Genomic DNA, 26,466 nt, shown 5'->3' on the forward strand with positions numbered 1-26,466 from the left:
CAACACAAGGCTTGAACTCACAGCTCTGAGATCAAGACCTGAGCTGAGATCAAGAGTCGGACGCTTAACTGACTGACTCACCCAGGCACCCCTGCATTGCATTTTTAATATGGTTTACTCTTTACTGCTTCAGGTATATGTGATTTTCTGCTGGTTTTATTTCCAATTCAATGGAGAGAAGAAAATTTCTTTGAATAGCACCAACCAGAAAGACTGAGATCTAAGAACCATAACAACAGTGTTTCCTAGATGAGAAGTATTAACACTCTGTTCAGTGGGCAATGTTAGGTGTCAGCAGTGAGGATCTAATTGGAGAAAACAAAATGAAGTCAGCAATTCATCTACTTATACTAGGTCTGATGTTAAATACCCTAAAGTTCAATGATTCATCTTCATTTTAATTTTTGGTAAAAGTAGGGAGAAGTTCCATTCTTACCACTTAAAAGACAACCCCATTCTTACTTTCTTAAAAAAACAATAGGAGGTGTCTGGGTGGCTCAGTTGGTTGAGCAGCTGACTTGATTTCGGCTCAGATCATGATCTCAGGGTCATGACATTGAGACCCACATCAGGCTCCCTGCTCAGCGGGAGTCTGCTTGAGGATTCTCTCCCTCCCTCTTCCTCTGCCCCTCCCCCCACTTATGCACTCTCTTTCTCTCTCTCTCTCTCTCAAAATAAATAAAGCTTAAAAAAAAAAAAAGGAAGACTAGAGCTCTTCTGAGAAAACATTTGTAGACAAGATCATACAATGGGACACGTACACCCTGTTGAAGAGGGGTGGGACAGACCCCTTGCTCACTGAGCCCTGCTGTTGAGCTCCACTGCTCAGCTCGACTTGATTCAGATTGTACTTGACAACGTCACTTCCCGAGAGCTTTCTGGTCCTCACTCTTGTCTAGCAGCCTTGGCCATGGAACATCGTCCCGCTTAGTATCATTACGTTAAAAACCCACCTCCTCAGCAGGATGGTCTTTCCCTTCGGGCTGAGAGGCTGAGCTTTTCTGTTTAGCCTGGTTGTGTCTGGGAGGGCAGCTTTTAAGCTTGAGAGGCAATGAAGGCATCAGGCAGTACAGAGAAAACTGCTCCCTTAGTCTTCCTAGGGTCTTAATGTGAGCTTTCTTCCTTTTCCAAAGCCCACAAGGCTTGCTTTCTTCGTGAAGGCTCTCGAAACTGAAGCGTTTTCAAGCCCACATATATAAACTGATATTTCATTGTTGCTCATTTCATTGATTGCTTCTATTTTCAGGAACCTCAAGAAGAACCAAATTCTTTGGTACTTTTCCGGGAAACTATGTCAAGAGGCTGTGAATCACTCTCCCTCCTTTTTATGCCGCATTTCAGCACCACAGCTGCATAACCTTGCCCGAAAGAGCCCCTCAGGCCTCCCGCTGTCCTGCCTTCCAGTCTCCTGTGGAAGTCACCCACCCCTCACCATCTCTACCTGCCTCCAAACCACCAGCAAAGGGAGCGCCGCTGCCGAGCCCGGGGGAGGCTGGAGACTTGCTTCCGTGGGAACGTGCATATTCCTGATTTCTGCTCTAAACTTTGAAAAGTCGCTATGCGAGATCAGAAAGAAAAGCATTAGAGTTAGAAAGGGTTAAGTATTTGAGGCAAAAAAAAAAAAAAAAGGAAATATCTGAAGAATCTCTTTAGTCCACTTTCAACGACGTTCTCCCCTCAGGCAACCAGAGATTGTTTATTCCTAAATGCTGTGGTTTGCATTTTCACATTCTTAGCTTGGCAGTATATTTTCCTTTCACGAATTTGCCTAGTGTCCTGGTTTACACGACATGAAAACTGTACTTCGGCTATTGTTTGCCTGCACTTAAATATTGTAATACGCACAGTGATTACAAAATCTAAAGCAAGCGTAGGAAAGTTAATTCGGATGAGTGTGATTTTGTTGATTGAATGTGAGTTTTCAAATAGGAGTCTTTTCCTGCAGTTTTTTTTTTCTGTACTTTTTAGAAGTGCAAACCGTAAGTGAATAAGAGCCTTTGGTAATAATCATGAGAGTATAAGAGGTTTAGCTAGACTACAAAAAAACAAAAAACAAAAAACAAAAACCTATTGTGTTGTAAAGTTGCATTGCTATTTTATATTAAAATGTAATAATCAGCATCATGAACAATGAGCTCTTAGTGTTTTATTTATCTGGTAAAATTTTAATAAAAGCAGTGTTAGTGAGAGGTGCAAAGAATTATTCTAACGTAGACACTTGAAAGTATCTGTAAGCAATATTCATAAGTAAGCTTTCACTGTGTGCACACGCATACATTTGAGATTGTGCAAGAACAGACAATCCATATGGTATGTTGTACATTTTATGGGAATGTAAAGGAATCCCACACGTGATTTTATAGAAATAGAGTACTTCAGAAGCATCACAAGTATTAAGGCTGGTTTTAGCAAGGATTATGATCAATACAATTATTTTTACTACAATAGTTATTTTTCTTCTATGGAACTCAGAATCCTGGCAACATTTGAGGACAGGAATATGTTGAGCCTGATTTTCCTGGTGTGTGTAAAATATTTCCTTGGAATCCATGAGGCACTTTTTAGAAGCAATGTTAAATCATTCAGGTTATATTTTCTGCCCTGAAGTAGAAATTTACAAAATGGCTTTGGGACCTGAAAGATTTAATGTGGCTAGCGGTGCCTGAATTACACATACTTTGAGAACTAGCTTTGTATTTCTTATGACTTTGCATAAGAATTATTCATATTTGGATCTTGAGCACCTTATAGATAAAACTTTTTATGGCTTTCTTCTGTGGACAGTGGTTGATCTTTTCACAATGTATGTAGACTCTAGAATTTTGTACATATGTTTGCTTTTTTTTTTGTACAGATTATTTAGTTGTCAAGACAATGGGAATTTCTTAATTTGGTCTTTATCTTTCACTTTAAACTAAGCTAAAACACTTCCCAACAGATTATCCTTTACATATCCCACAGATCACAAGCACGCCTTGATTGTGCAATTCTGTAAGATAGCATTTATGCAAAAGTTTATGGACTTAAAAGATCTTAGCAGCCAAACTGAAGTGTACTGATTACAGAGGAGTTTCATTAGTAAGAAGGTAAAGAAACATCTTTGAGTAGCCTACCTTGGTAACTGTCAAGTTCACAACCAGCTTTATATCTTAAAGGCTTTGGGTTTGAAATTAAGTCAACTGCATGCAGCTTTGCTGATAAATGAATAATTACCTTTGATGCCATTTATGAGAAAAGATTTCAATATCTGTTGCCTGTCATATTTAAGAAAAATTACTGTTTCTACTCTCTGTATCTGATTTTAAAAGAAAAAAATATTCGTACCTGGCTTTCAGGTAATTGACTTTGAATTCTTACAAGCGAAGGTCATTGTGTTTTTCTTGAATAGACACCTAATAAATTTTGCTTGGAAGTATACTTCAGTTTTTTCTTTTTGACATTTATCCTTAAGAAAATTGTGTAGTTTACCCCAACTTCTTCGATAAACCAAGAGAAAATGCATTTGTTCTATGTTCTCTTGAGACACAAATGGAGAAAAGATGTATATGCATCAGCTCCCAGAAGAAATATTCTTTAAACCTGCCACTAAAGCTCATTTGCTAAATACTCTCTGGCTGGAAATTACTACTCAGCTAAAACAACACATTTAAAAGTATTTATGCCTCAAAAACAGCTATTTTTCCAAGAAGAAGTTAATTACAAGAAGTTGTAAGCACTTTCTCAATTCAATCACCTTAAATTTTAAAAATTCTTGCCCTAAAAAGCTTTATCGCCACCGGCATGGCAGTCTCTGGTAATACCCACAGGCTTTCAGTGAATTTTAAATTATGTGCTTTTCTCTCACACAAATAGTAAATAGCTAGCTTTCCTACTTGGATCCTTTCTTCTTTCTTTTTCCTTTTTAAAAAATTTTTTTATTTAAATTCAATATAGTTAACATATAGTATATTATTAGTTGCAGGGATAGAATTTAGTGATTCATCCGTGGCATACAACACCCAGTGCTCATTCCATCACGTGCCTTCCTCAATGCCCATCACCCAGTTACCCCATCCCCCAACCCCCCTCCCCTCCAGCAACCCTCAGTTTGTTTCCTGAGATTAAGAGGCTCTTATGGTTTGCCTCCCTCTCTGTTTTTGTCTTATTTTATTTTTCCTTCCCGTCCCCTATGTTCATCTGTTTTGTTTCTTAAATTCCACATATGAGTGAAATCATATGGTTTTTGTCTTTCTCTGGCTGACTTTTTTCACTTAGCTTAATACCTTCTAGTTCTATCCATGTCATTGCAAATGGCAAGATTTCATTCTTTTTGATGGCTGAGTAATATTCAATTATATATTTTTATATATATTCTATTATATGTATTTATATAAATATATTCCATTCCATTATATATAATTCCATTATATATTTCTATAAATATATATAATTTATATATATGTAAATATATATAATTTGTGTATATATATATACACACACACACCACATCTTCTTTATCCTACTTGGATCCTTTCTAATAGACCTTGGACCCTTGTGGCTCTATGTGTTTTGACCCTCTCCCACATCTATGTCTCACATCTTCAGAAACATATTTCTCTGTTGGCAATTCAGTTCTGATGTGTTTTGCCATGTTGCTTCACCTTGATGCCCACCTTGATCCCTTCTATTTCAGTGGATAATTTCCACTGTATATTAGCTTTTCACTAAAATGTGTTCCCTTTGTGTGAAGAATATGCCCCAGAATATTCTTTTGTACGTGTTTTCATCAGAACATTTGTGGGTCATTTAACTAGGTAAATTAGAATCGGATAAGATTGGGATGCTTGTTTGTGTACTCAGGTTACTCCCCATTGCTCTCCTCCAGTGAATCTCTTGCAAAATGATCAGCATTCTAAAAATACGTATCTGGGATTTTAAAAACACATGTGTCAAAATCTAGATTTCTTCTTCCTACTGGAGAATTAACCATTTGTGCTTCTCTGGAAAATCTACTGAGATGCCACAGAAGCTTTCCTGAGCTCAGTGAACCCTCAACACCTTTGTGGTTTGCCCAGACTTCAGTCACATCCATACCAGATACTGCCGCGAGGTCTGGAGCAGCGGCAGCCATGGTGTGACTGTCCTGCCATGCTTTCTCATTGTGGATGTCAGCATTCTGGATGGAATATTGAATTATTTTTTGCTTTAGAATCATTTAATCCTTAGTAAAGTATTTTGCTTGATTTTATGTCAATGCACACGCATCAACATACACCACAAATTACTTCAGGCATCCCGTTTATGTTACTGAAGCCTGCCTCCTCCTCCCTTTGCCTGCGTAGATGGAGCAGGACTCATTGTTGCGAACGCCATACAGACAGGCCTTATAAAGCACTGTCTGCTTATCTGCCTCTATCTGCTATGGACTCACATCTGAGCATTAACTGTACCAGGTCAGTGGAAGAGTGGAAGCAAGGGACTCAATGGCATTTGATGGGCCAAATTTTAATCCTTCCTTTAGCTACACTCTCACTAAAAAGCAGGCACGTCCATTTCTTATTTGATGGAAAGCAAAAAGAACCCGTTTGAGTAACTGTTTCCATGAGCTTTCTCTGCTTGCTCTCTCTGTGTAGGTGGTCAGTTTGTGTGGCCTGATCATTTCTTCCTACTGTCTTCCAGATTTCAGCCACAAAAGAAGATATTCTTTTTTTTTTTTTTTTAAGATTTTATTTATTTATTTGACAGAGACAGAGACAGCGAGAGCAGGAACACAAGCAGGGGGAGAGGGAGAAGCAGACTCCCCGCCGAGCAGGGAGCCCGATGCGGGACTTGATCCCAGGACCCTGGGATCATGACCTGAGCCGAAGGCAGTCGCTTAACCAACTGAGCCACCCAGGCGCCCAAAAGGAGATATTCTTTAAAGAAACATTTAATCAAAAAGACTAAGTACTCTGTCAGCTTCCAAAAGCCTGTTTATTTAAAGATTTAATCATTTCATCCTCCTTTCCAGATTGTAGCCTTCTAATGGCTGCTTGTGTATCAGTTATGGGTTCAAATTATTTCTTCGTCATGAATGACTGGGTCAGAGCACAAGCAGAGATTGGCATTATTAACAAATGGTCTACACCAGGGATTAGTAACCTAAGGCCTGTGGACCGAATTCAGCTTGCTACCTGTTTTTTTATGGCTTGCAAATGAGGAATAACCACGGTTATTCCCATTGTTTGTACAGATACATATGTGCTATCAATTTGGTGATAGGGAATACGAATTTTGAACCCCAATGAAGTGAAATGTTGTCTCCCCAGAAAAAGAATCCTTTTCTTTTCACTGGTAGATCTATATCATAAAACTTCTATAAAACTATAAAACTATAAAAACTTTACCCTGATATTGTTATATTTTGAATTTCATCAATTAATTGGTGGAAATTTGGTTTTTTTCTTTGTTATGTAAGTATGTACATTGTATCTTCAATTTTGCCTCCTGGCCCACAAAACCTAAAATATTTACTATGTGTCTCTCTACAGAAAAAGGCTGTGAACCCCTGGTCTATGCCGATTGCCGGCAACAAACCTGAAAACTGACTAGAGGGAAAGGAATATTGAGCATCTGCTATATTACCAAGCAGTAATTTACACGCGTTCCACTTATCCTCAAACAAATCTAAGAGGACATCTGCTTTGTGCCCATGTTATAGGTGAGGAAGCTGAGGCTCTAAGAAGTTGATAGAAAATATGCAATGGAAATTAAATTCAGAATCTGGTTTATCTATCTCCCAAGCCTGTGCTCTTTCTCCTAAATCATCCAAGTATGGTGCTAAACACACTGTTGATCAAACTGTGCACCCAGAGTTAAAAAGCTGCATCCACTGACCTCCTTCCTCCCCACCATTCTCACAAACTCTGCCATCATGAGCAGCCAGCCACTCATAACAGCACCTCGTGGTGCACAAGATGACAAGGGAGATGTATGTGCTCGGTGTTTCCCTGAGGAAAGCTAACTCTGGTTTCTAAAAGCACACAGTAACCAGCAAGGATGTAACTTTGATTATTGACATGCTTTAATTGAGCATAAGCCTGTCCATGCATTGCGATTCATTGTGATTCATGATGGCCCTAGAGGAGACTGCTTGGAAGCCTGCTCTGCGGTGGGTGGTGCTCTGGGAAGTGCTTGGTATTGTTGAGCCGCTTGGAGACAGACAAGCCCAGCATGCTCTAGGAACACAGTGTGCTTACTGGATGTCTTTTCAGTATCCTAAGTCCCAGGATACACTAGCCATTCTCCACTGGATGACTTGCTAAGCCTTAGCTCACTGCTAAATTCAGCCACTCGACTCAGGAAAATTCCATCTGACCTCATGCACATACATATATCTTGACCCAAAAAACTTTCAGTACAAGACAGAAATCTGCCTAGCAAATCTTCACCTGTTCTTTTGGGGTTTCTTGTTTCATCCTTTTCCCTAAAATACGATGGGTGACTCAGTAGTAGTCCCAGCATCTTCTAAAAATAAGTGCCACTTCAAACAAAACTCCTGCTATCATTAACACCACCAGTAGACAAGTGTCAAATCTTGCACTGATTTTACGGGAAGCTTGAGAATGACTTCTTTTTATTTTTTTATTTTATTTTATTACGTAATGTTAATCACCATACATTACATCATTAGTTTTTGATGTAGTGTTCCATGATTCATTGTTTGCGTATAACATCCAGTTCTCCATTCAATACGTGCCGTCTTTAATACCCATCACCAGGCTAACCCATCCCCCCACCCCCCTCCCCTCTAGAACCCTCAGTTTGTTTCTCAGAGTCCATAGTCTCTATTTCCTTTTTAAATTACATAGACAACAGACACTTATTATAGAAAAAATTAGAAAATATAAATGAGCAAAAAGAAGAAACAAAGAATTACTAACAGGCCCATTTAAGTTAAAGATTACACTTTGGGGGATGCCTGGGGTGGCTCAGTCTGTTAAGCTCCTGCCTTCAGCTCAGGTCATGATCTCAGGGTCCTGGGATCGAGCCCCATGTCAGGCTCCCTGCTCAGCCGGGAGTCTGCTTCTCTCTCTGCCCCTCCCCCTGCTCATGCTTTCTCTCTCTCTCTCTCTCAAATAAATAAATAAAGACCTTCTTAAAAATTAAAAAAAAAAAAAGATTACACTTTGGAATATACCCCTCCAGTGTGTTTTCTGCACGTGCTTATTAGTGTACGTGTAGTACACAGTATGTAGGCAAAAGTGGGATCATATTGAACATACTATTTTATAACCTGCACTTAATATTGAGCAGGACTCTGAAAACAAAAAAAAAGAATAAATGAGGTTTTTAAGTTAATTTGACATTACCAAGGTTTATAAAAAGAGTGAGGAAAAGTCAAAGTCAATCTCCAGGATTTATGAACATGTAATTAATTCAAAGCCAAGAGGCAAGAATTACAGAATTACCACTAAGCTAGAAAATCTGTTGTAATCTGAAGAATTACTATGGGAAGGAAAGAAAAGATGAAGAGGGAAAAGAAAATAATATTTATTATCTCCCTACCATAAGCCATCACATGCATTAGACATTTTTATAGCTAAGGAGGGGCTAAAGGAAGAGAGATATTAAACTGAGATACACGTGAACTGCAGAGCCGTGGGATACAACATCCAAACCATCCTGGGGGTTAGCAAAGTACACAGGTTTTGAATCAAAATTTGACAGAACAGATAAAAATTTATTTTGAAAGTAGATATATTATAGATAAGTTAGATCTAAAGCATTTTTATAATGTGCTAGCACCGTGCTTCTCACCCAGGATAATTTGGTTTTTCTCCCAGGGGACATTAGGCAATGTATGGAGACATTTGCACTTGCCACAACTCGGGGTGCGGGGTCCTGGCATCCAATGCATAGGGGCCAGCGATGCTGCCAAACTTCCCCCAACATACAGGACGTCCTCACAACAAAGAATTTTCCAGCCCAAGTTGTCTATGTGCTCAGGTTCAGAACCGCTGCCTGGGGGGACCCATACTGCTTAGGAGAATCATAGTACCACTCATTTTTTTAAATCCAGAATTAAAGAGCCAAGAGCCAGAGACCTAATGGTCTCTATATTCTCCCTACATCTGGCAACTCCAGATCTTTTGGCAGAAAGCAGTCCCTCCTCCCAAATTTTGCAGGTAAGAACAAAATACATATGAAAGTATGTATGGAGTAAGATAATAGGTGAGATTTGATGAGGTGCAAATCAAACAAGTGCTGATAGATAAACATAATTGGTGAAAGCATCTGTGTCTGCTTCTCAAGTCCATCTAGAGCAGAGGACACTCTCACCTACAGGGGCTCTCATAGAAGAGTGTAGGTTTGTCAAGAGGTGACATGAGTTCAGCTATTAAACAGTTCGTAGGGCTCCTGGTTGGAGAAGAGAGACTCCACCTCCTTCCAGAAGATGTGCAGATCATAGGGAGCTCATGACAAGGCTAGCCTGGGCTCTGAGTGGGAACCTGGACAATGCCATCTCCTGAGGCTTAACTTGGGGCATCCACTTGTGCCCCTCTAATCATTCACACCAGTGGGAATAGTCTCATCTCTAGTTAGCATCTACAGTAATAGTGACTGTTTAAATACAAGACCAGGAGCTCAGTCTTTGGTATGGCTGAATTATGTCCCACCAAATTCATACATTGAAGCCCTAACCACCAGGACATCAGAACATGACTGTATCTGGAGGTAGGGCCTTTAAAGAGGTAATTAAGGTAAAATGAGATCATGTGGGTGGTCCCTAATCCAATATGACTGGTGTCCTTATATTAAGGAGAGATTTAGACACAAATGTGCACAGAAAGTAGACCATGTAAAGACCTGGGGAGAAAACAGCTACCTACAAGCCAAGGAGAGAGCCCCCAGAAGTGTGAGAAAATAAATTTCTGTTGTTTAAGCCACCGGTCTGTGGTACCCTATTATGGCAGCATTACAAAAATAATCCAGGCCTTCTCTCAGGGCCTCTCCTTCTGTGCTCCTCAGTTCTCAGTGGGCGATAAATGCAGAACACATATCTCGCTCCAGAGGTGACGACTGCAATTCCCCCTCCTCCTAACCCTGTCCTCAATTTGGAATTTGCATATAAAAACAAAATATAACAAAGGATAACTATTGAGTAGTTCTGGCCTATGCCTTCACCAAGAGAAGAGACCCCCTTCCCCTGGCGAGCGTGCATGTGCACAAACACACACACAGAGCCAGCTTAAAAAAATAGCCAGTGGTATATCCAGTAATGCAGCAAAAAAATACCAGGTCCCCAGGGGATAAAACTTTAGCAAGATCTTCTTACTCATTGTTAATTACACATCAACTTGCATTGACAAGAAAACCCGCCATCAACTCACCCTACAGCATAGGGCTCTATCTGAGTCAGTGGCAGTATCCTTCACAGGGAAAGGGGTCCCTGACTCCGATCTGAACTTTCTCCATTGTCTTTTACATGTCTGCACATCAATCAGAACTTGAGTACCTCCAGGGAGTTTGGAAGGTTCAGTAATAACATACTTTATGGAATCATAGGTCATTGAACAGCATTTTGCTGAATCTTGAGAATGTAAAGCCAGGTATTGAAGCACCATCTCATTTCAACAAACTTGCTGAACTCATCGTGGTGGTTAAAGCTGTCTGCATAGGGTCTATTGAGAAGCTACCCAAAGCCTTTTATGTCTCCACAAGCTCCAGGGATTTCTGGATTATTCTCTTTGTTAGCCTTTCAGAACTCTGGGTCCCCAGGTGTTGCAAGGTGCTGCCATGATGGCTACCCCCTCCACGGGGTACACATTTCTAATGATAATTGGACAACTTGGAAAAGGTGAGCAGATGAGGGGAAAAAATCAAAACAAAATAAATAAATGGGTGCCTGGATTGTTTCAGATGATACCTCAAGCCCTCAGTCTCTTTTGAGGTCTTTGGCAGGCAGTTATTCCACAAGACCAGGCTATTTGACCTATTTTGTATCACCAGATATTCTTGACATGATGCTTTAAGAAGTCATCTCGAATACATACTCAGAAGAGCCTTCAAGGGAAGTGTTAGCAGTCTGCTAATTTCCCTTCCACAAGGAATGGAGGATGGCATGAAACATTTCATCAACTCCTATTTGCCACTGAGTATATAAAATATATACAAATATGTAAACGTTTAAAAATGTGTAAATACATATACATATATTTATACAAGAGATATATATGTATATCTTTTTATGGACAGCATTAAAATACGAAAAGATAGAAACTGACAGCTATTAATATCAGAAGTTGTTAATTGGATAGTCACAAAACATCAGTGTTCTTCCTTAGGGTACAAGTATTAAGGCCATGATGAGTTATAAGCTCAAGAATTTGTAGATAATACTTACCCCAGAAAAATTCCCTTGGAATCAGTGTGCCTTTTCTAATGACTTAGTCATATCAAGTAAAATTGGTCTCAAAATTACATTGGCATAAATACTGATGTTATTGGGTCCATAATGTAATACCACCCAGTAGCACATTTTTATTGTCATTGCTCAAAGACATTAGACTATATTTGAGCCATTGCCACTGGTTTTTTCCTGCAGATGAGCTTTGATACAAGGAATAGGATTTCAAGACCAAAATTCCACACAAAGTTGGCACTCAAGGCATTCCAGCTTGAAGATTCCTGACTGAATGCCACCAACATCTCAACTAAGCACCCTGGAGGGTGACACTCAAAGCTGTTGACACAGCAAGTCATGACTCTTTCAGATAATTCCACTGCACTCCTCTTGGTGACTCAATGTCAATAAAGCATGTTTGATTCAAAACAGAAGAAAATACACACACAGACATCAAGCTATTCACAACCTGTGTATGTCCCCATGGATCAGCCCAGAAACATAAGATTTGCTTACTTACAGAACTGTTGATAGCATGGGCTTCTCCATAGAATTATTGGCATTTCCCCCCCACCAAGCCTTCAGCAAAGAGACACAGCCACTGGCAGACAGAAATGAGTTGGAAATAGCAAGTTTGTCTTTGATCTACTCCCTAGGAAAAGCACTGATATTATTTGTTCAAAGTATTTACAACAAGATCTCTAAAATAATATCTCTACCTCTCCCTCCCTCTCTTTTTCTTCTTCTGTCTCCTACTGGAGGAATCTTAAAATGCTCATGAACTCTAAGCTAGTGCTATCTAGACCTCCCACCCATGCAATATCCCTCAACACACACAGTTATGTCTTTGGTCAGCTGTCAGATGATCTGAAAACAAGCTCAGCAGACATCTGCCCATGGATTAATGGGCATGGTATTTCTTTCAGTATCAAAGATAAATTGCTAGACAGCTGTATTTAAAACCACAACATACTTCTCAACACTGATGATGCACAGATGAGATGACCTATTTCCTAAATGGCATCATGAATAATCTTCCTACCTCAGGAGACAGTTTTCCCTGTAAGAAAAGATTTAAAACAACAAAGGCACGATGTAAACTTCCAATCCAAACGTGTCTAAGCTTCCTTCTTGACTGTGTATGGGTGCTGATAATGACATGTTATTTGAGGATCATTCTGGAATTCAGTTTACAAGAAGAATAAGTATAAAAGAGTGAATGACTTGCTTTGCTAACACCAATCCTATAAAACAGAAAAGCATATTTTTCAAATGCAGACTCACTTGGGTTTCTAAGGAAGTGGCCCTGACCTGGTGACAACTTCATTTAGCTTGTAAAATGGGTACAATTTTTAAAAATCACATAGCATTTATCTGAAAAGTAAATGAGTTAAAATATAAAAGCAGAATCTAACACATTGTTGGCACTAAATAAAGGCTAGTTCCATTTCTCCTTTTGAAGTTACCATTTTGGCTGATTCTAATTAGCATCAAACATTTGGATTTACTGTTAGATACTCCTCTTGGCTACACTGCCGAGTTGTAGAGGTGGGGTGTTTGAAGAGGACAATCAGCATACAGCACTTAAAAATACATTTTTAAAAAGATTTATTTATTTGAGCGAGAGAAAGAGAGAGCAGGGGAAGGGGCAGATGGAGAGAGAATCCCAAGCAGACTCCCTGCTGAGTGCTGAGCCCAACTCAGGGCTCCATCTCATGACCCTGAGATCATGACCTGAGCCAAAATCAAGAGTCAGATGCTTACCCAACTGAGCCACCCAGGCAACCCTAAAAATACATTTGAAGCCAATAAGATTTTCAAAGAAAATATTGTATTGTATAAAACATGTGTTGTAATTTTTCATCATAAGTTAATCAGTTCTAAAGAAGGAAATGACATAAAAATGGAGTTAAAAACTAGAAATGGAGAGGGAACAAAGCAGAAAAATTAGATAAAGGGCTACCAGCCATTGGTTCTTTTGATGGTTCCAACACAGAGATCTAGTCTATGGTAGAGGCAGCAGAAACCCTGGTAGGACTGAGGGGTGATAAGATAAGCAACGAGACCAGAAGACTGGAGCCCGGCATTATGGAGCTCTGAATTCTGTCCTCATATGATCTGTGATATGAAGAAGTTACTGGAATGGCAAAAATGTCAACATCATCATTGGTGACACAGAGAAAATCAACTGAATCATCAAGATCCTTTCATTTCTATACTGCCCAAGAAATGTTTACAGAAAATATTTTAGGAAAAAGACCAGAAGACTCAGTGGCAACTGGATATGGATCTCAAAGAAGTGGAAATTCATAAACACTGGTTCTGAGGCTAGCAATCCTGCCATGGAGTGGGAGTGGGAATTGGGGACTAGAGGTCAGACTGTGAGCTCAGTCTCTACCCATGTAGGTTCAGTGAAGAGTACAGCACAAATCAAAGGGCATGAAGAGACTGGTTTTTTAACAGATAAAGACAAAACAAACATGAAAGTACTAAGCTTATGAATAATTAAACAACCCTAGAAATAAAAAATAAAATAGGTAAAATAAATAAATAAATAAGATAAAATAAATGATCATTTTTCATCTAGCAAATTGGCAACTATGCAAAAGTTTATCTCCATATCATGTTTGTGGGAATGAATATTGATAACATTTTGGATGACAATTTGACAATTCATAACAAAAACTTTAAAATACTATAAATCTATTGCTAGCAATGTCATTTCTATATATTTACTCTCTATATTTCTAATATATCTTTATATATTATTTCTATATATTCCATGTATATATTTACCATAAATAATTATGAATGTGTTCAAATATTTAGCTACAAGTATGCATTGTCATGTTATTTCTTGAGATCAATTAATTTTTAAAAACTTAAATACCTAACAATAAGAATTGTTAAATAAACTGTGGTACTTCTTACTATGAAATATAATGTAATCATTTTAAAAGACTTCATGGAACAATATTTAATGATGTATAAACATGTTCACAATACATTGTTAAGTGAAAAAAAAAGTTACAAAACAATATGATTTTGTTTTTGTGAGAATATATATTTTTACATATATGTATATGTACCAAGAAAATAGAAGGTTGAATGTGTGTGTGTGGGTGGGTGTGTGTGTACCTAGAACAAATGTATTAAGCTGGCCCTATGAAATTGTCAGTTTTTTAAGTCAAAAATAGTCAAATAACAATCACTTCATAGGGTTCATCCTAATACACCAATACATAGATATTGAAATGAGACTAGAAAAATATTCACAAAAATGTTGACTATGACCATATCTTAGTGATTATGGATACCTTTGTTTTTCAAACTCTTTATAATTAAGATGTATTTCTTCTGATATATGAGAAAGTTATAGTGAGGTCAAATATTTAATTACATACAAGTTAAATAAGCGTAAAATATGTCATTTCTTAGCTTCCAAATCCCCATCTTCTGGTTAACAGAAATACATATTATAGATAATTTATGTAATATTTACTTACAATACATTTACATATTATGTACATATATAATTAACCAAATATATAATATATATAATTATATAATGTATATATAATTAACCAAATGTGTAATCTTGTTTCAATGTAATCCATTCCAAGGATTTAAGCCTCATATTAGGAATGAATCACTCATCAGGATAAAAATACTTGGTCTTTCAGAACTGCCTCCTCACATATGCTTCCTTCCCAAGATAGTTCCCAAGTGAATGGGAAGAAGGAGAACTTAACATCCTCATGGTGGTGGGAAAGATCTGGTGGATATAGCACAACATCCTCTACCTCTTCTGGTCTCCAGGGCTGTGTCCCTTATCCCCTGGGTATCTCCTGGCCTTTGGGGCTGAAATCTGAGGATGGTGTAACTGGTGATCTGATCTCCCTTGGTTTGGTCAGGAATGATCACTTCCTGGCTGACTCAGCCTCATGTTAGCCCCTGCAGACTGCGGACTCCTGAACATCTGCCATGTCCTTCCTCCAGCGTCTGGCCCAGCAAGCAAACACACCCAGCCTCTGCAGTGGGGTCACCTCACCTTGCCATCGTGTGCACCATTATAGATTCTTCATTTCCCAATTCTACATCCCCATGAGATAAAGAACGAGGGCAGTCTGGAAAAGCTAAATCCCAGAGCCTCCTTTCTGCCTGACCGTACTGCCTTGTCCAGCTTATTCTGATGTAGCTGAGGTCCACATTGCTCTTCAAGTTAATTCACCTTAAAGCAGAGGCCTCCAGAGAGGAAATCAAGAGACACCCCACTCTCTTCATTCTTTCTCTCCTTCTCCATCTTTCCATCATTTCCCATGACAGAATATGGCCTGGCTTTTCTTTTACTTCCACGATACCCCATGTTGGACTACCCCTACTCCAGCTAAGTGTACACGGGTCTCTCCTCTGCATTATGAAAAACACTCTGAATGGTGCCCTCTATGCTCTGTTATTATTTTGATAAAGGGAAGTAGGAAGCCTTTCTCAAGAAATAGCTTGCAAGGTAACAGTTTACATCATTCTGGGGTTGTTGGGTTTTTTTTTAAAGATTTTATTTATTTATTTGAGACAGAGAGAATGAGAGAGAGAGAGCACATGAGAGGGGGTAGGGTCAGAGGGAGAAGCAGGCTCCCTGCTGAGCAGGGAGCCCAATGCGGGACTCGATCCGGGGACTCCAGGATCATGACCTGAGCCGAAGGCAGTCGCTTAACCAACTGAGCCACCCAGGCGCCCCTGGGGTTTTTTTATTTTATTTTATTTTATTTATTTATTTGACAGAGAGAGACAGCGAGAGAGGGGGCACAAGCAAGAGGAGTGGGAGAGGGAGAAGCACACTTCCCGCCGAGCAGAAAGCTTAGTGAAGAAGATAAACCAAGGTATGGAAAGAAATGATGGCTCAATCAAAGGAGCCTTGGTGAGAGAGTGTGGGGGAAGGAACCCGGGCAGCATGAAGCTTTAGGAAGATGACTCTGGGGGTTTTAAGAGAATCAAGATGGGAGCCGAGAAGCCAACAGCCATCCTGATCCAGGGATATACATGAGGGAAGGATTACAAAAATACAGTAAGCAAAACTTGGCCAGTAAGGAGAAAGCCTTCCTACTTCCCTTTATCAAAAAACTTCAAGTAGGGATTGAAGGAGATGGTTGGGATCCATAATGACTATGAGGCCTCAAGCCAAGCCAACCAGAGGAATGATAAAAACATTACAAGAAACGGCCCATTTTCAGTCTTGCTCTTAAAATAGAATGACAGCAATTTATTTTCTGCATATGTGTTTTCTGCTGTAGCAATATAAGTAGACCAAAAAGTAAAGAAGGAAAATTTTAAAAATCCAAAAATTTGTACTGAGTAAGTATATTTAATGGCAGTAAGAAGTACGATGCATATGTTTTCAACAAGTATTCTGATTTAGAACATATGTCTATCTTATCTTCAAAGGGCGAACAAAATAAAAAAGCATACCACTTAACCAAAAGTGTCTGAACTTCCACATGTCATCTCACATTGAATTCATATATGTTGTGGATCGCTTTATTATTGCATTGTTATCTAAGAAGTACTTTTTGCTTCAAGCAGTAGTTGAGTTGCATTCTGACCCCCAGTTGAGTTTTTTATGAAGTTTATTATTTTGGTAAAACAATACACAACTCTATATAAACTATTTTACAACATGGTACCAGATTAGGATGTTTGGAAAATCAATGTTTGATTAACAGTTCTCATATGGAGGGGACTTTACTCATACCACTGCTCAGATGTGTGAAGAAAACTCACAGCTTCCTTGTTTTCTTTATCCAACCTAATCTCTTCCATGTATTTTTTGCTGAGATATAATTCACATACCATGTCCCTTTAAAGTATACAATTGAGTGGTTTTTAGTATATTCACAAAGTTGTACAACCATCACCACTATCTAATTCCAGAACATTTTTGTGACTCCAGAAAGAAACGTCACACCCCTTAGCAGTCACTTCCCACTCTCCATTCCCCTCAGCCCCCGGCAACCTCTAATCCACTTTCTGTCTCTCTGCATATGCCTATTTTAGATATTTCATACCAATTGAATCATATACTGTATAACCAACCAAACCGCCCCTATGAATTCCAACTCCATTGGGTGGCAGTAAAAATTTACTTTAGCTCAAATTTAGCAACCAATAATATCTCAGATGTTTCTAATTTAAGACAATTTAATTTTCGTAAAGACTCAGGAAGCTTGTAAACTAACAGATTTCTTTCTCCCCTTCCTTCCTCCTTCCCAAGTTGATCTGGGCACAGGGGAAACTTTATGAGTCCTTGTAGCAATGGTGGGAGGGTGGGCTGCCCTCCTGGGCTAGCCTCTGCAGGGCAGTGGCCTGACAATCCTGGGCTCTGGATCAGTGCCCCTCTCAGGACAAGTGGTCCCAACAGGACCTATGCCAAAATCGAGTCGGTGGCTTGACCAACTGAGCCACCCAGGCATCCCTCAAGTTTGTTTTTAAATAAGTGGGTATTGTATGATCACCCGAGTTAGTAGAAGGGAAAATTTACACTAAAAGTTTCTAGTAAATGGTGGAGCTGTGGCCTGACTCCAGGAAACTTGGTTCAGTCAGAACCAGTGCTTACAACCTTCTGCAGAAGGTATTAAAGGCAGAGAGAATCACATTTGCAGAATCACCTGTAGAAGGATGGATAGGTGACTAGGGGCCATGTGGACTGCCAGTCTGAATTTCACCCTGAAAGCAAGGCCAAGCCTTACTTCCTTGGTTTTCTGTTGACATATACGTATCTCAGCTCTTCAATGGGATTGAAATCTCTCCAACAGGATCTTAAATTTTTCTCCACTGATGATGGTTTGATCCCCTGACGCCATGTACTTAAGGATCGTTTCTGACACAGTTTGGGCCCCAGATTAAATAAATCCAAGCACTTCTGAGTTAAAACAGAAAATGTGGAGTAGTGGTACTCAACTGAAAAGTTCAGATTTTGTACTGTGTACTGAAGAGAAAAAAAAAGGTAACCTTAAACGTGTGCCATTCTTTTCAAATCGAAGTTCCACGTGTTTCTTTCAAAGTCATTTCCGGATTCTACACATATAATGCTCCCTTAGGGGAAGTGGAGGGAAGAGGGAGGGAGGCAAGCCAGGCATTCTCCCTACTAAGTCAGTGAGAAAACTTTTTCAGGGCAGTCTCCCCAGAGCCAGGAGAGCTGTTGGTCAGCTGTTGAGAGATGGGGAATGAAGTCGAGACTTTGAGAACCACTGCCATCCCGATAGAGACAGCATGGTGCAGCAGCTGGGAGCACTAGTTCTGACCCGAGCTTTCTGGATTCAGACAGGAGTTCCACCACTTACTGCATATTTTGGACAAGTTATTCATGCCCTCTTTCCTTGTAAGTTGAGTTTATAATAGTACCTACTTGCTGGGGCTGTGCAGAGGGCGACATGTGTTGATACAGCATAGAGAACATTAGGAAAGTGCCCCACCATTGTCCCTGGCATCAGCCGTTGCTAACTCTAACCTCTCAGCATGATCCCTGAGTAAAGACTAAATGCCCATCCTACTTCCACTAAGCCTCCTTTTCAAGAAGCATCGTGTCACAGCCCTGTATCTCATCCTAGGCAACTGTTTCTTTTATACTGGAATTATGAAATGAAGGACTCAAATACCCACTTATATATTAGTGTTAGGCAGAAAGATGAGTTTATTTTCTCTGTGCATAATGCTTTTCTAAGCTCCAGCCCAACCAACATCATCCTGCTCTAGGGCACCACCACCAGAATGGAGTAAATCCCCCCAAAGAGTCAAGAGGTGAACATGAATCCAGGCACTCCTGGCTTCCCTTTGCCGGTTTGTGACACTCCAGCCTCTGACCCAAAGGTGAAAGAATCCTGTTCTGAAAATGGATACAAATCCTGCTGAGATTTGGCTCCTGTTAAGCAAAAGCTTCATTGAGAAAGAAAAGACTATGTCATTTTACAATCCTCTCAAGTTATACAATGCTGATTTCTGGAAAGGAATTTGTCATTGAAAGCATGAGGAAAACACCTTTTTAAATTATTTCAAGCAATCTGTGGAAGCATGATGCCAGCCAACCCTTTCAAAGCCCTCATCGTGAGCATTTGTGCTCGGAGGCTGCTAATTGCTGGCCTCCTTCCATCCTCCTGCAAACACAACACCATATTTGTCTCTCAGCTGTCACTATTTGTTAGGGGCCTATAAACAGAGAAGATTCTTTCTTAGCAACCACTGTGAACAAGTAGAACCCTGCCTTCCCCTCCCCCCCAAAAAAAAACAAGCTGAAATGAAGAAAGAAAGGAATATGAACCTTCCAAAGTTACTCGTGAAAGTCAAAATGACAAACCAACGTGGACAGTTTCCAAACTGCTGGCTGCCTTTGGTTTGGGTGGGGGGGGAGCAGGGGGGAAGAACCATCGAGAAACTTTCAGAAGTCAGCTTCAAGCAGATTAAAAGGCGACTAGAAATGATCTCACCACCATTTGCTGATGTCTGGTCACACCGATATCTGCAAGATAACCAAGAATAATCCAGTTACATGGCTCGATTTTATTTCCTTAGAGAATGCTTTGGGCTTCATCTTGCTATTTTTAGTCTTCAGCATCAGATGCCATGTGAAGCCATCACCAAGGCAGCTCAAGGATTCTACGTTCATCCAGAACAGGTAAAAGCTCTGGGAACCAACATCATCAAAAAAGCAGCTGGAGATCAAAGCGTTTGAGAGATTCTGGAAAGGAGGGGCAGTGGGAAGACAGACTTTTTTGGATGAGAGCCACAGAACAGTCTCTGGTGGCTGTGACGGTTTGGACAACTACACAAAATCGTATTGTTAAAGAAAGCATGAACCCTGACCTTAAAAGAGAATACTGCAGAGAATCTGTGGGAGCACCCCTGGCCATTTAAGCTTTCAGGAAGTTAAAAATGTTTCTGGAGTTAAATCAGTTCACTCTTGCCAGCCTGAGAACAGCTAGTTTGGAAAACAGGACTTGTAGGCATGGAAACAGCAGACGTCTTGGTAACGAACCTCATTACAGGGTTTAATGGAGAAAAACTGTGGGGAATCCTCAAGAGGGAAGGACAGATTTGGTCCAATTCTGTGAGGCCGGATAGGATGAAATCTATACCAAGGATAACGAAAATATGCTAAGCTTCAGTAATTAAGTGGAAAGAATTAAACTTTTGTAAGCCATGATCTTTCAAGTGCTGCTTGTCTGCAAGTATCAGCATCGCTAAAAATCAAAACAGTAAAAGTAAAAGACAACCAGAAGAACCTTTTCTCAATTCTATATTCCCATTATGCCATTGAAGACACATGACAAGAGATTGTTCAGAACTGAGCTCTCACAAATATTGCTTCAAAACTGGAAAACGGGAGGAACATCTGGGTGGCTCTGTCGGTTAAGCATCTGACCCTTGGTTTGGGCTCTGATATGACCTCAGGGTCCTGGCATGGAGCCCCATGGGGCTCCATACTAAATGCAGAGTCTGCTTGAGATTCTCTCTCCTTCTGCCCCTCTCCCCCCACCCCGCTCACACATGCTCTCTCTCTCTCTAAAATAAAAAAAATAAAATCTTTTAGAAAAACCTGGAAAACGTGAAAGTATCACAACTCAGTATTCACTGAGTGCCAGTTTTCACATCATCTCATTTCGATCTTCACAATAACCCTTTAACAAGGGTGTTAACTGCTGCATGACAGATGAGAAAACTGAGGCCGAGGAGTTGCGTTTGGTTAGACCCAGAGCCAGGCTTCTGATCTCATGCCAGGACTCACCCATCCCTTCCCCCCATTCTCCATCCTGCACAGGCTGTGATTTAGGTTAGAATGCAGTGACACATCCAGGCGTAACAGCTCCCTCCTATGGTACTGGTATTCCCCCACCAAATGCCACTGCAGGATTAGGCAGAAGTTACAGTGGGTATTTTTCATGTAAAAATGGGAAACTTTATTGCATACTGTTTTTATATTTTTAAAAAGCTCTTAAATATACAAATAACAAATTAAAATGAAAAGCTTTTTTTCCTTGGTCACAAATGTTTCCCTTCTGTTTTCTCTTCCTCTCCTCATCCTCTTTTCTCCTTTCTCTCTCCACTTTTACCCATTCACCTTACATTGAAGCTCACGCATTCTTTCTTTCTTTATTTTTTTGATGCAGTGTTCCATGATTCATTGTTTGCGTATAACACCCAGTGCTCCATTCAATACATGTCCTCTTTAATACCCATCACCAGGCTAACCCATCCCCCCACCCCCCCTCCCCTCTAGAACCCTCAGTTTGTTTCTCAGAGTCCATAGTCTCTCATGGTTCATCTCTCCCTCTGATTTCCCCCCCTTCATTTTTCCCTTCCTACTGTCTTCTTCTTTTTTTTTTTAAGATATAATGTATGATTTGTTTCAGAGGTACAGGTCTGTGATTCATCAGTCTTACACAATTCACAGCGCTCACCAAAGCACATACCCTCCCCAATGTCTATCACCCAGCCACCCCATCCCTCCCCCCCCACACCACTTCAGCAACCCTCAGTTTGTTTCCTGAGATTAAGAATTCCTCATATCAGTGAGATCATATGATACTTGTCACTCTCTGATTGACTTATTTCACTCAGCATAATACCCTCTAGCTCCATCCACGTCATTGCAAATGGCAAGATCTCATTCCTTTTGACGGCTGCATAATATTCCATATACACACACATACCACATCTTCTTTATCCATTCATCTGTCGATGGACATCTTGGAGCACCACGCATTCTTATATACCACCACCATGGCTCTCAAGAACTGAAGACCCCCTAAAGTACTCACTAGGGCCAGATGGTACCTCAGTGACCACCCCACCCATGTCCTCCTACCCACTTAGGACTCCTACCCCTTTACCCCACTCCAGCTGCTCTACGGGCTGCTAACTGAATAGTAAGGCAGAAATGGCCTACAGAGCAAACTGGAGAATGAGTCAAGGCTGCTGCCAACTTCTTATGACCTTTGGTCTCAGGAGGCCCTGTTAACATGGCTCGAGAAACAGTAGAAAGTGGACAACTGAGGAGAAAGCACACTAGAGGTTAATAGCTATGGTGAGGCCCAATTTGGCTACCCAGCCTTTGAAATCTAGAGGTAGAGCTATGGTTTGAGGACATCAATATGACCACATATAATTGGAACTACTGTGGAAATCACCACATTCCAACCTATTTCCCCCTCTCCCATATACAGTTTTTAATCACTTTTTTTCCTTCTCCATTCCTCCCAGTTGTAATTTAGAGAGTTAAGAAATAAAAAATTCTTCCTGTCAGAATACTAAAAGTGGTGCCTGTTGTTAACCTCAGCTACAGTGGGTTAAAGGGCCCCTGGTGACTTGAAGAATATGAATTTTCTTTCCTAAGTATCCAATTTAATATAACATAAGAAAATAAAAGTGAGAGAGAGGTCCCAAAACTTTTCCGGTCACTAAAAAACAAAAATTCTCCAGATAATTTGTAATACACATAATTGTACACATTTGCAACTACTGATTTACATGAAGTTACACTTTAAGAAAATGCATATATACTGACAATGCCAAGTGTTGGCAAGGACGTAGAGCAACTGGAACTTTCATACACTGCTGGTAGGAATGCAAAATGGTACAACCACTAGGAAAAACCATTTGACAATCTCTTAAAAGGTTAAATATACACCTTCCATAGGATCCAGTCAGTCTAAACCTAGGTATTCACCCAAAAGGAAAGAAAACATAAGTTCACACAGTTATACAGAAATGTTCACAGCAGGTTGATTCATAATAACCAACAACTGTAACAACCCAAATATTCATCAACAGGTATGGATAAACAAACTGCAGAATAATCATATGATAGAATACTGCTTAGCATGAAAAATAAAAAGCCAGGGGAGGAGTTTCGGTAGACAACTGTCTGTTCACTCCATCACAGTGTACATCCTAAAGGCAAATGGCTTTATATGGTAATAGAAAGAGATGTGTCACCAAGAGCTATGGGTTTGGGACCCAGGAGTTTTGTTATGGGATGTTCTTGGCTGAACATGAGCATGAGGGACCACCAGGAGTAGAAAGTCCATTTGATGCCCTCGGCAACCCATAGGGAGGCAGGGATGCTGGTGACCAGGGAGGCCTGAAGGTGCAGAGCCAGGCTTATAGGATCAGAAGTGCTCACATCTGGCTCTGGGGCTCCATCTTCCCCAAAACTCTATGGGCCTACCTGTTGTGCAAATGTGTCACCTAAGTACCACTGCCCCACTAGGAGTAAAACAGCAGAAGGTGTGCTCTCATCACCTGTATCTGGACTGCCTTCAGGCTGAAAGGAAGAGACCACAAAAGAGCAAATTGGGAAGATTTGTCCTATTGTGTTGAGAGTCAGTGTCTGAGGGAAAGAGACCCAGACCCATTGCAACATCAATAACACTGGAAGACTTAGAGCCTGTCCTGCTCCACATTCTCCCAAATGCCAGAAGGCTGCTGGCATTGCCATCTAGTTGACTCCTTCCTGCAGCACATTAATGGCAACAGGGAAGAAGGGTCCCAAGGAGACCCAAACCAAGGAACAGAGCCACAGTCATTTCTATGCTTAGCATCAATACTGACTTCCCAAAGAATCTTGTCTAAGTGAAAAGTCACATATATCAATTAATGTTTAATATTGCATACTTGGAGTTTATGACTTTATTCTTGACTTAATCACAAGTACAGTCTGTGCTTAGCTGGCCAACTAGGGGAAAAAAGGAATGTATGTACTTTCCAGTTTGGAAAGGAATGTGTACTTTGTACACATTAGTCTTATTTATCATGTTTGCTCAGTTTTAAGCTTTTTGAACCGTAAGATGGGCTTAAATAAAGTAAAAGGAAATTGGATTCCATCAATCAATACACTAAAACACAACCAAAATTAGATGTCATAAGGTCATGCCATTTCATCACTTGTAATTAGTATTGTCTGTATGGGCCTCTTTTGAGGAAATATGTATATAATGCTTCATTTTCTACAAAGAAATTCATCTTCTGGCTTCCCCACAAACTGAAAAATTACATAGTGAATGAGGAAAAAGGAAACTATTGTCCTCTCATTAACTAATGTTGAAGAGAAATTTATTATAGAAAAATATTCTTCCTTCTAATACTAGTCAGAAAATGAATTGATTTTGAAGCTTTCTACTTTTCTTAAAGAAAAAAGTCTGACCTTAGAGTAACTATAGTTTTTAGGCCATGTAATCACGCTTTTGCTCAAATCAAAATTCAGCGCTAATATACTTATCAGGAATGACTAGAAGAAAATGTCTGAAGCACAGTTTTTTTCTTTTTCACTAGAAATATTCATTTCTCAGATCAGAAAAGATAGTTTTTTCTCATGTTTCCCTCTTTATGTGTATTAAACAGAGTTTTTTTGATTCGTTCAAGGATTTACAGCATTTAGCAATGAGGGAGCTAGGAATTGTGCAGAAGCTAGAATCAAGCTCAAGAACTGGAGGATTCAGGTGCCACCCTGGGCCTGGGTGTGGCAGGCAGAATTCTAAGATGGTTCCCAAGATTAACACCTCAGTACACTCCTTGTATAACCCCTCCCCTTGAATGGGGAGAGACTGTGAGTATGGCGGGATAGTTGCTCCTTGATTACATTGTTAGAGAAGACACCACAGTAGAAAAGTGGAATGAGATTCCCCGCTGTTGGCCTTGAACAGAGGACCAAGCTAAGCCATGCCCGGACTTCTGACTCACAGAAATTGTGAAATAATAAGTTTGTTTGTCTTAAGCCATTAAGTCTGTGGTCATTGTTATGCAGCAATAGAAAAGTAATACACTGGGTTACCTTCTTGCTCCTCAGGGATAAAAAGGTGACAATTCCGACCATTCTGGTAAAACAGCCCACATCTCTTCTCTGCTCTTTGGCTCCTTACTCATGGCTCCCTCATGGTTTCTTCAGGAACCTCCTGCTTCATGTCTATATGTTGTTTCTATTTATGTTTCCACCAATAATTGAATGCCTCTCTCTGTCTCAAAGAAGCTGGGCAGACAAATAGATGTCTTTATAAGCAACTTAACTTAGTGAAGTACCATCATAATGCCAACTAATCCTCACAACAACGCTTTGAGGTGAGTGCCATTATTCTTCTTAGTTTTGTAATAAATAGAGGAGTTAGGTGACTTGAGTGGGGAAGCCAGCCTCAAACCCAAGACATCCTACCTTGTGTCTTTTGCTTTTTTCTCCTCTTCTGCACTGCTGCTAGCTTGAAATAGCAGGAGGTTCTCCTGAATGCCACACAGATCATGAAAACTCTACCCTGGAGAGCACTGATAATACACATTCGATTCTCTCCTCTTGAGACAAACCAAGGACAAACCCCTCTGAAGCCATCACCAGCTTCTCTAATTACATTGCTCTTATTTCCCCAAGTAAAACCTGAATCGGGAAGGCATAAGTGCAAACATGCTGGCTCTATGACCTTGGGCAGATTAGTTACCTCTATGAGCTTCAGTTTTCAGCTGCCAAATGGAGCTATAGCAGTAAGCTATAACTTACTCCTAGGGTTGCCGGATAGAAGCTCACAAAATGGTACTTGTGGTGGTGGTGGCAGTAGATATTCACCAAGGTACTTAATTACATCACAGACTAATTTGAATGGATGACCATACTGGTGGAGGAGTTTCCACGAAAAAAAGAACTGGCTCTTTTTTCTTACGGGAACTAATTTCTGAAGAATTTAAAAGCATTCAGAAGTCCCTGCAAGAGTATACTAGGAATGTATTTATTCAAGACATATGGCAATCTTGCTTTTTGGAGCTCTGTGAATGGGCCAGATCATCACCAGCAGAAAATCGCCAGAAGGTTCCACATTATATGTAAACTACATAGAATCAACCTGTGTAAAAAAGGTTAAGACAAGAGCATGGACTTCGTGGTTCCATATACTCAAGGCTTCCCCGAGTTAGTATTTACCTTATTGTGTCCTGGTCTCCTCATAAGTAAAATGAGGATATTAATGATGTTTTCATGGTGTTATGGAGAGTACTAAATGAGTTCATATACACCCACAGTGCTTAGAACAGTGTCTGGAATGTGATATGCACTCAGTAAATTTTAAAGTCTGGAT

The 26,466-nt window shown here is 40.0% G+C and overlaps 1 protein-coding gene across 12 annotated transcripts in view; it reads left to right on the plus strand.

Annotated features, from left to right (window-relative positions):
- Window positions 1–3,417, plus strand: part of SORBS2 (sorbin and SH3 domain containing 2) — a 181,099-nt gene extending 177,682 nt beyond the window's left edge. For all 12 annotated transcript variants that reach the window (XM_035004220.1, XM_035004224.1, XM_035004221.1 and 9 more), the window contains one exon: window positions 1,247–3,417. In XM_035004220.1, coding sequence (XP_034860111.1) covers window positions 1,247–1,308 — 62 coding nt within the window. In that variant the 3' untranslated portion in view covers window positions 1,309–3,417. The remainder of the gene's footprint in view (window positions 1–1,246) is intronic.
- Window positions 3,418–26,466: the final 23,049 nt, after the last annotated feature.

The sequence above is a fragment of the Mirounga leonina genome, unplaced genomic scaffold (genome assembly GCF_011800145.1).
Source record: "Mirounga leonina isolate KUSES-001 unplaced genomic scaffold, KU_Mleo_1.0 Mir_128, whole genome shotgun sequence".
In the NCBI taxonomy this organism is placed as follows: Eukaryota; Metazoa; Chordata; class Mammalia; order Carnivora; family Phocidae; genus Mirounga; species Mirounga leonina.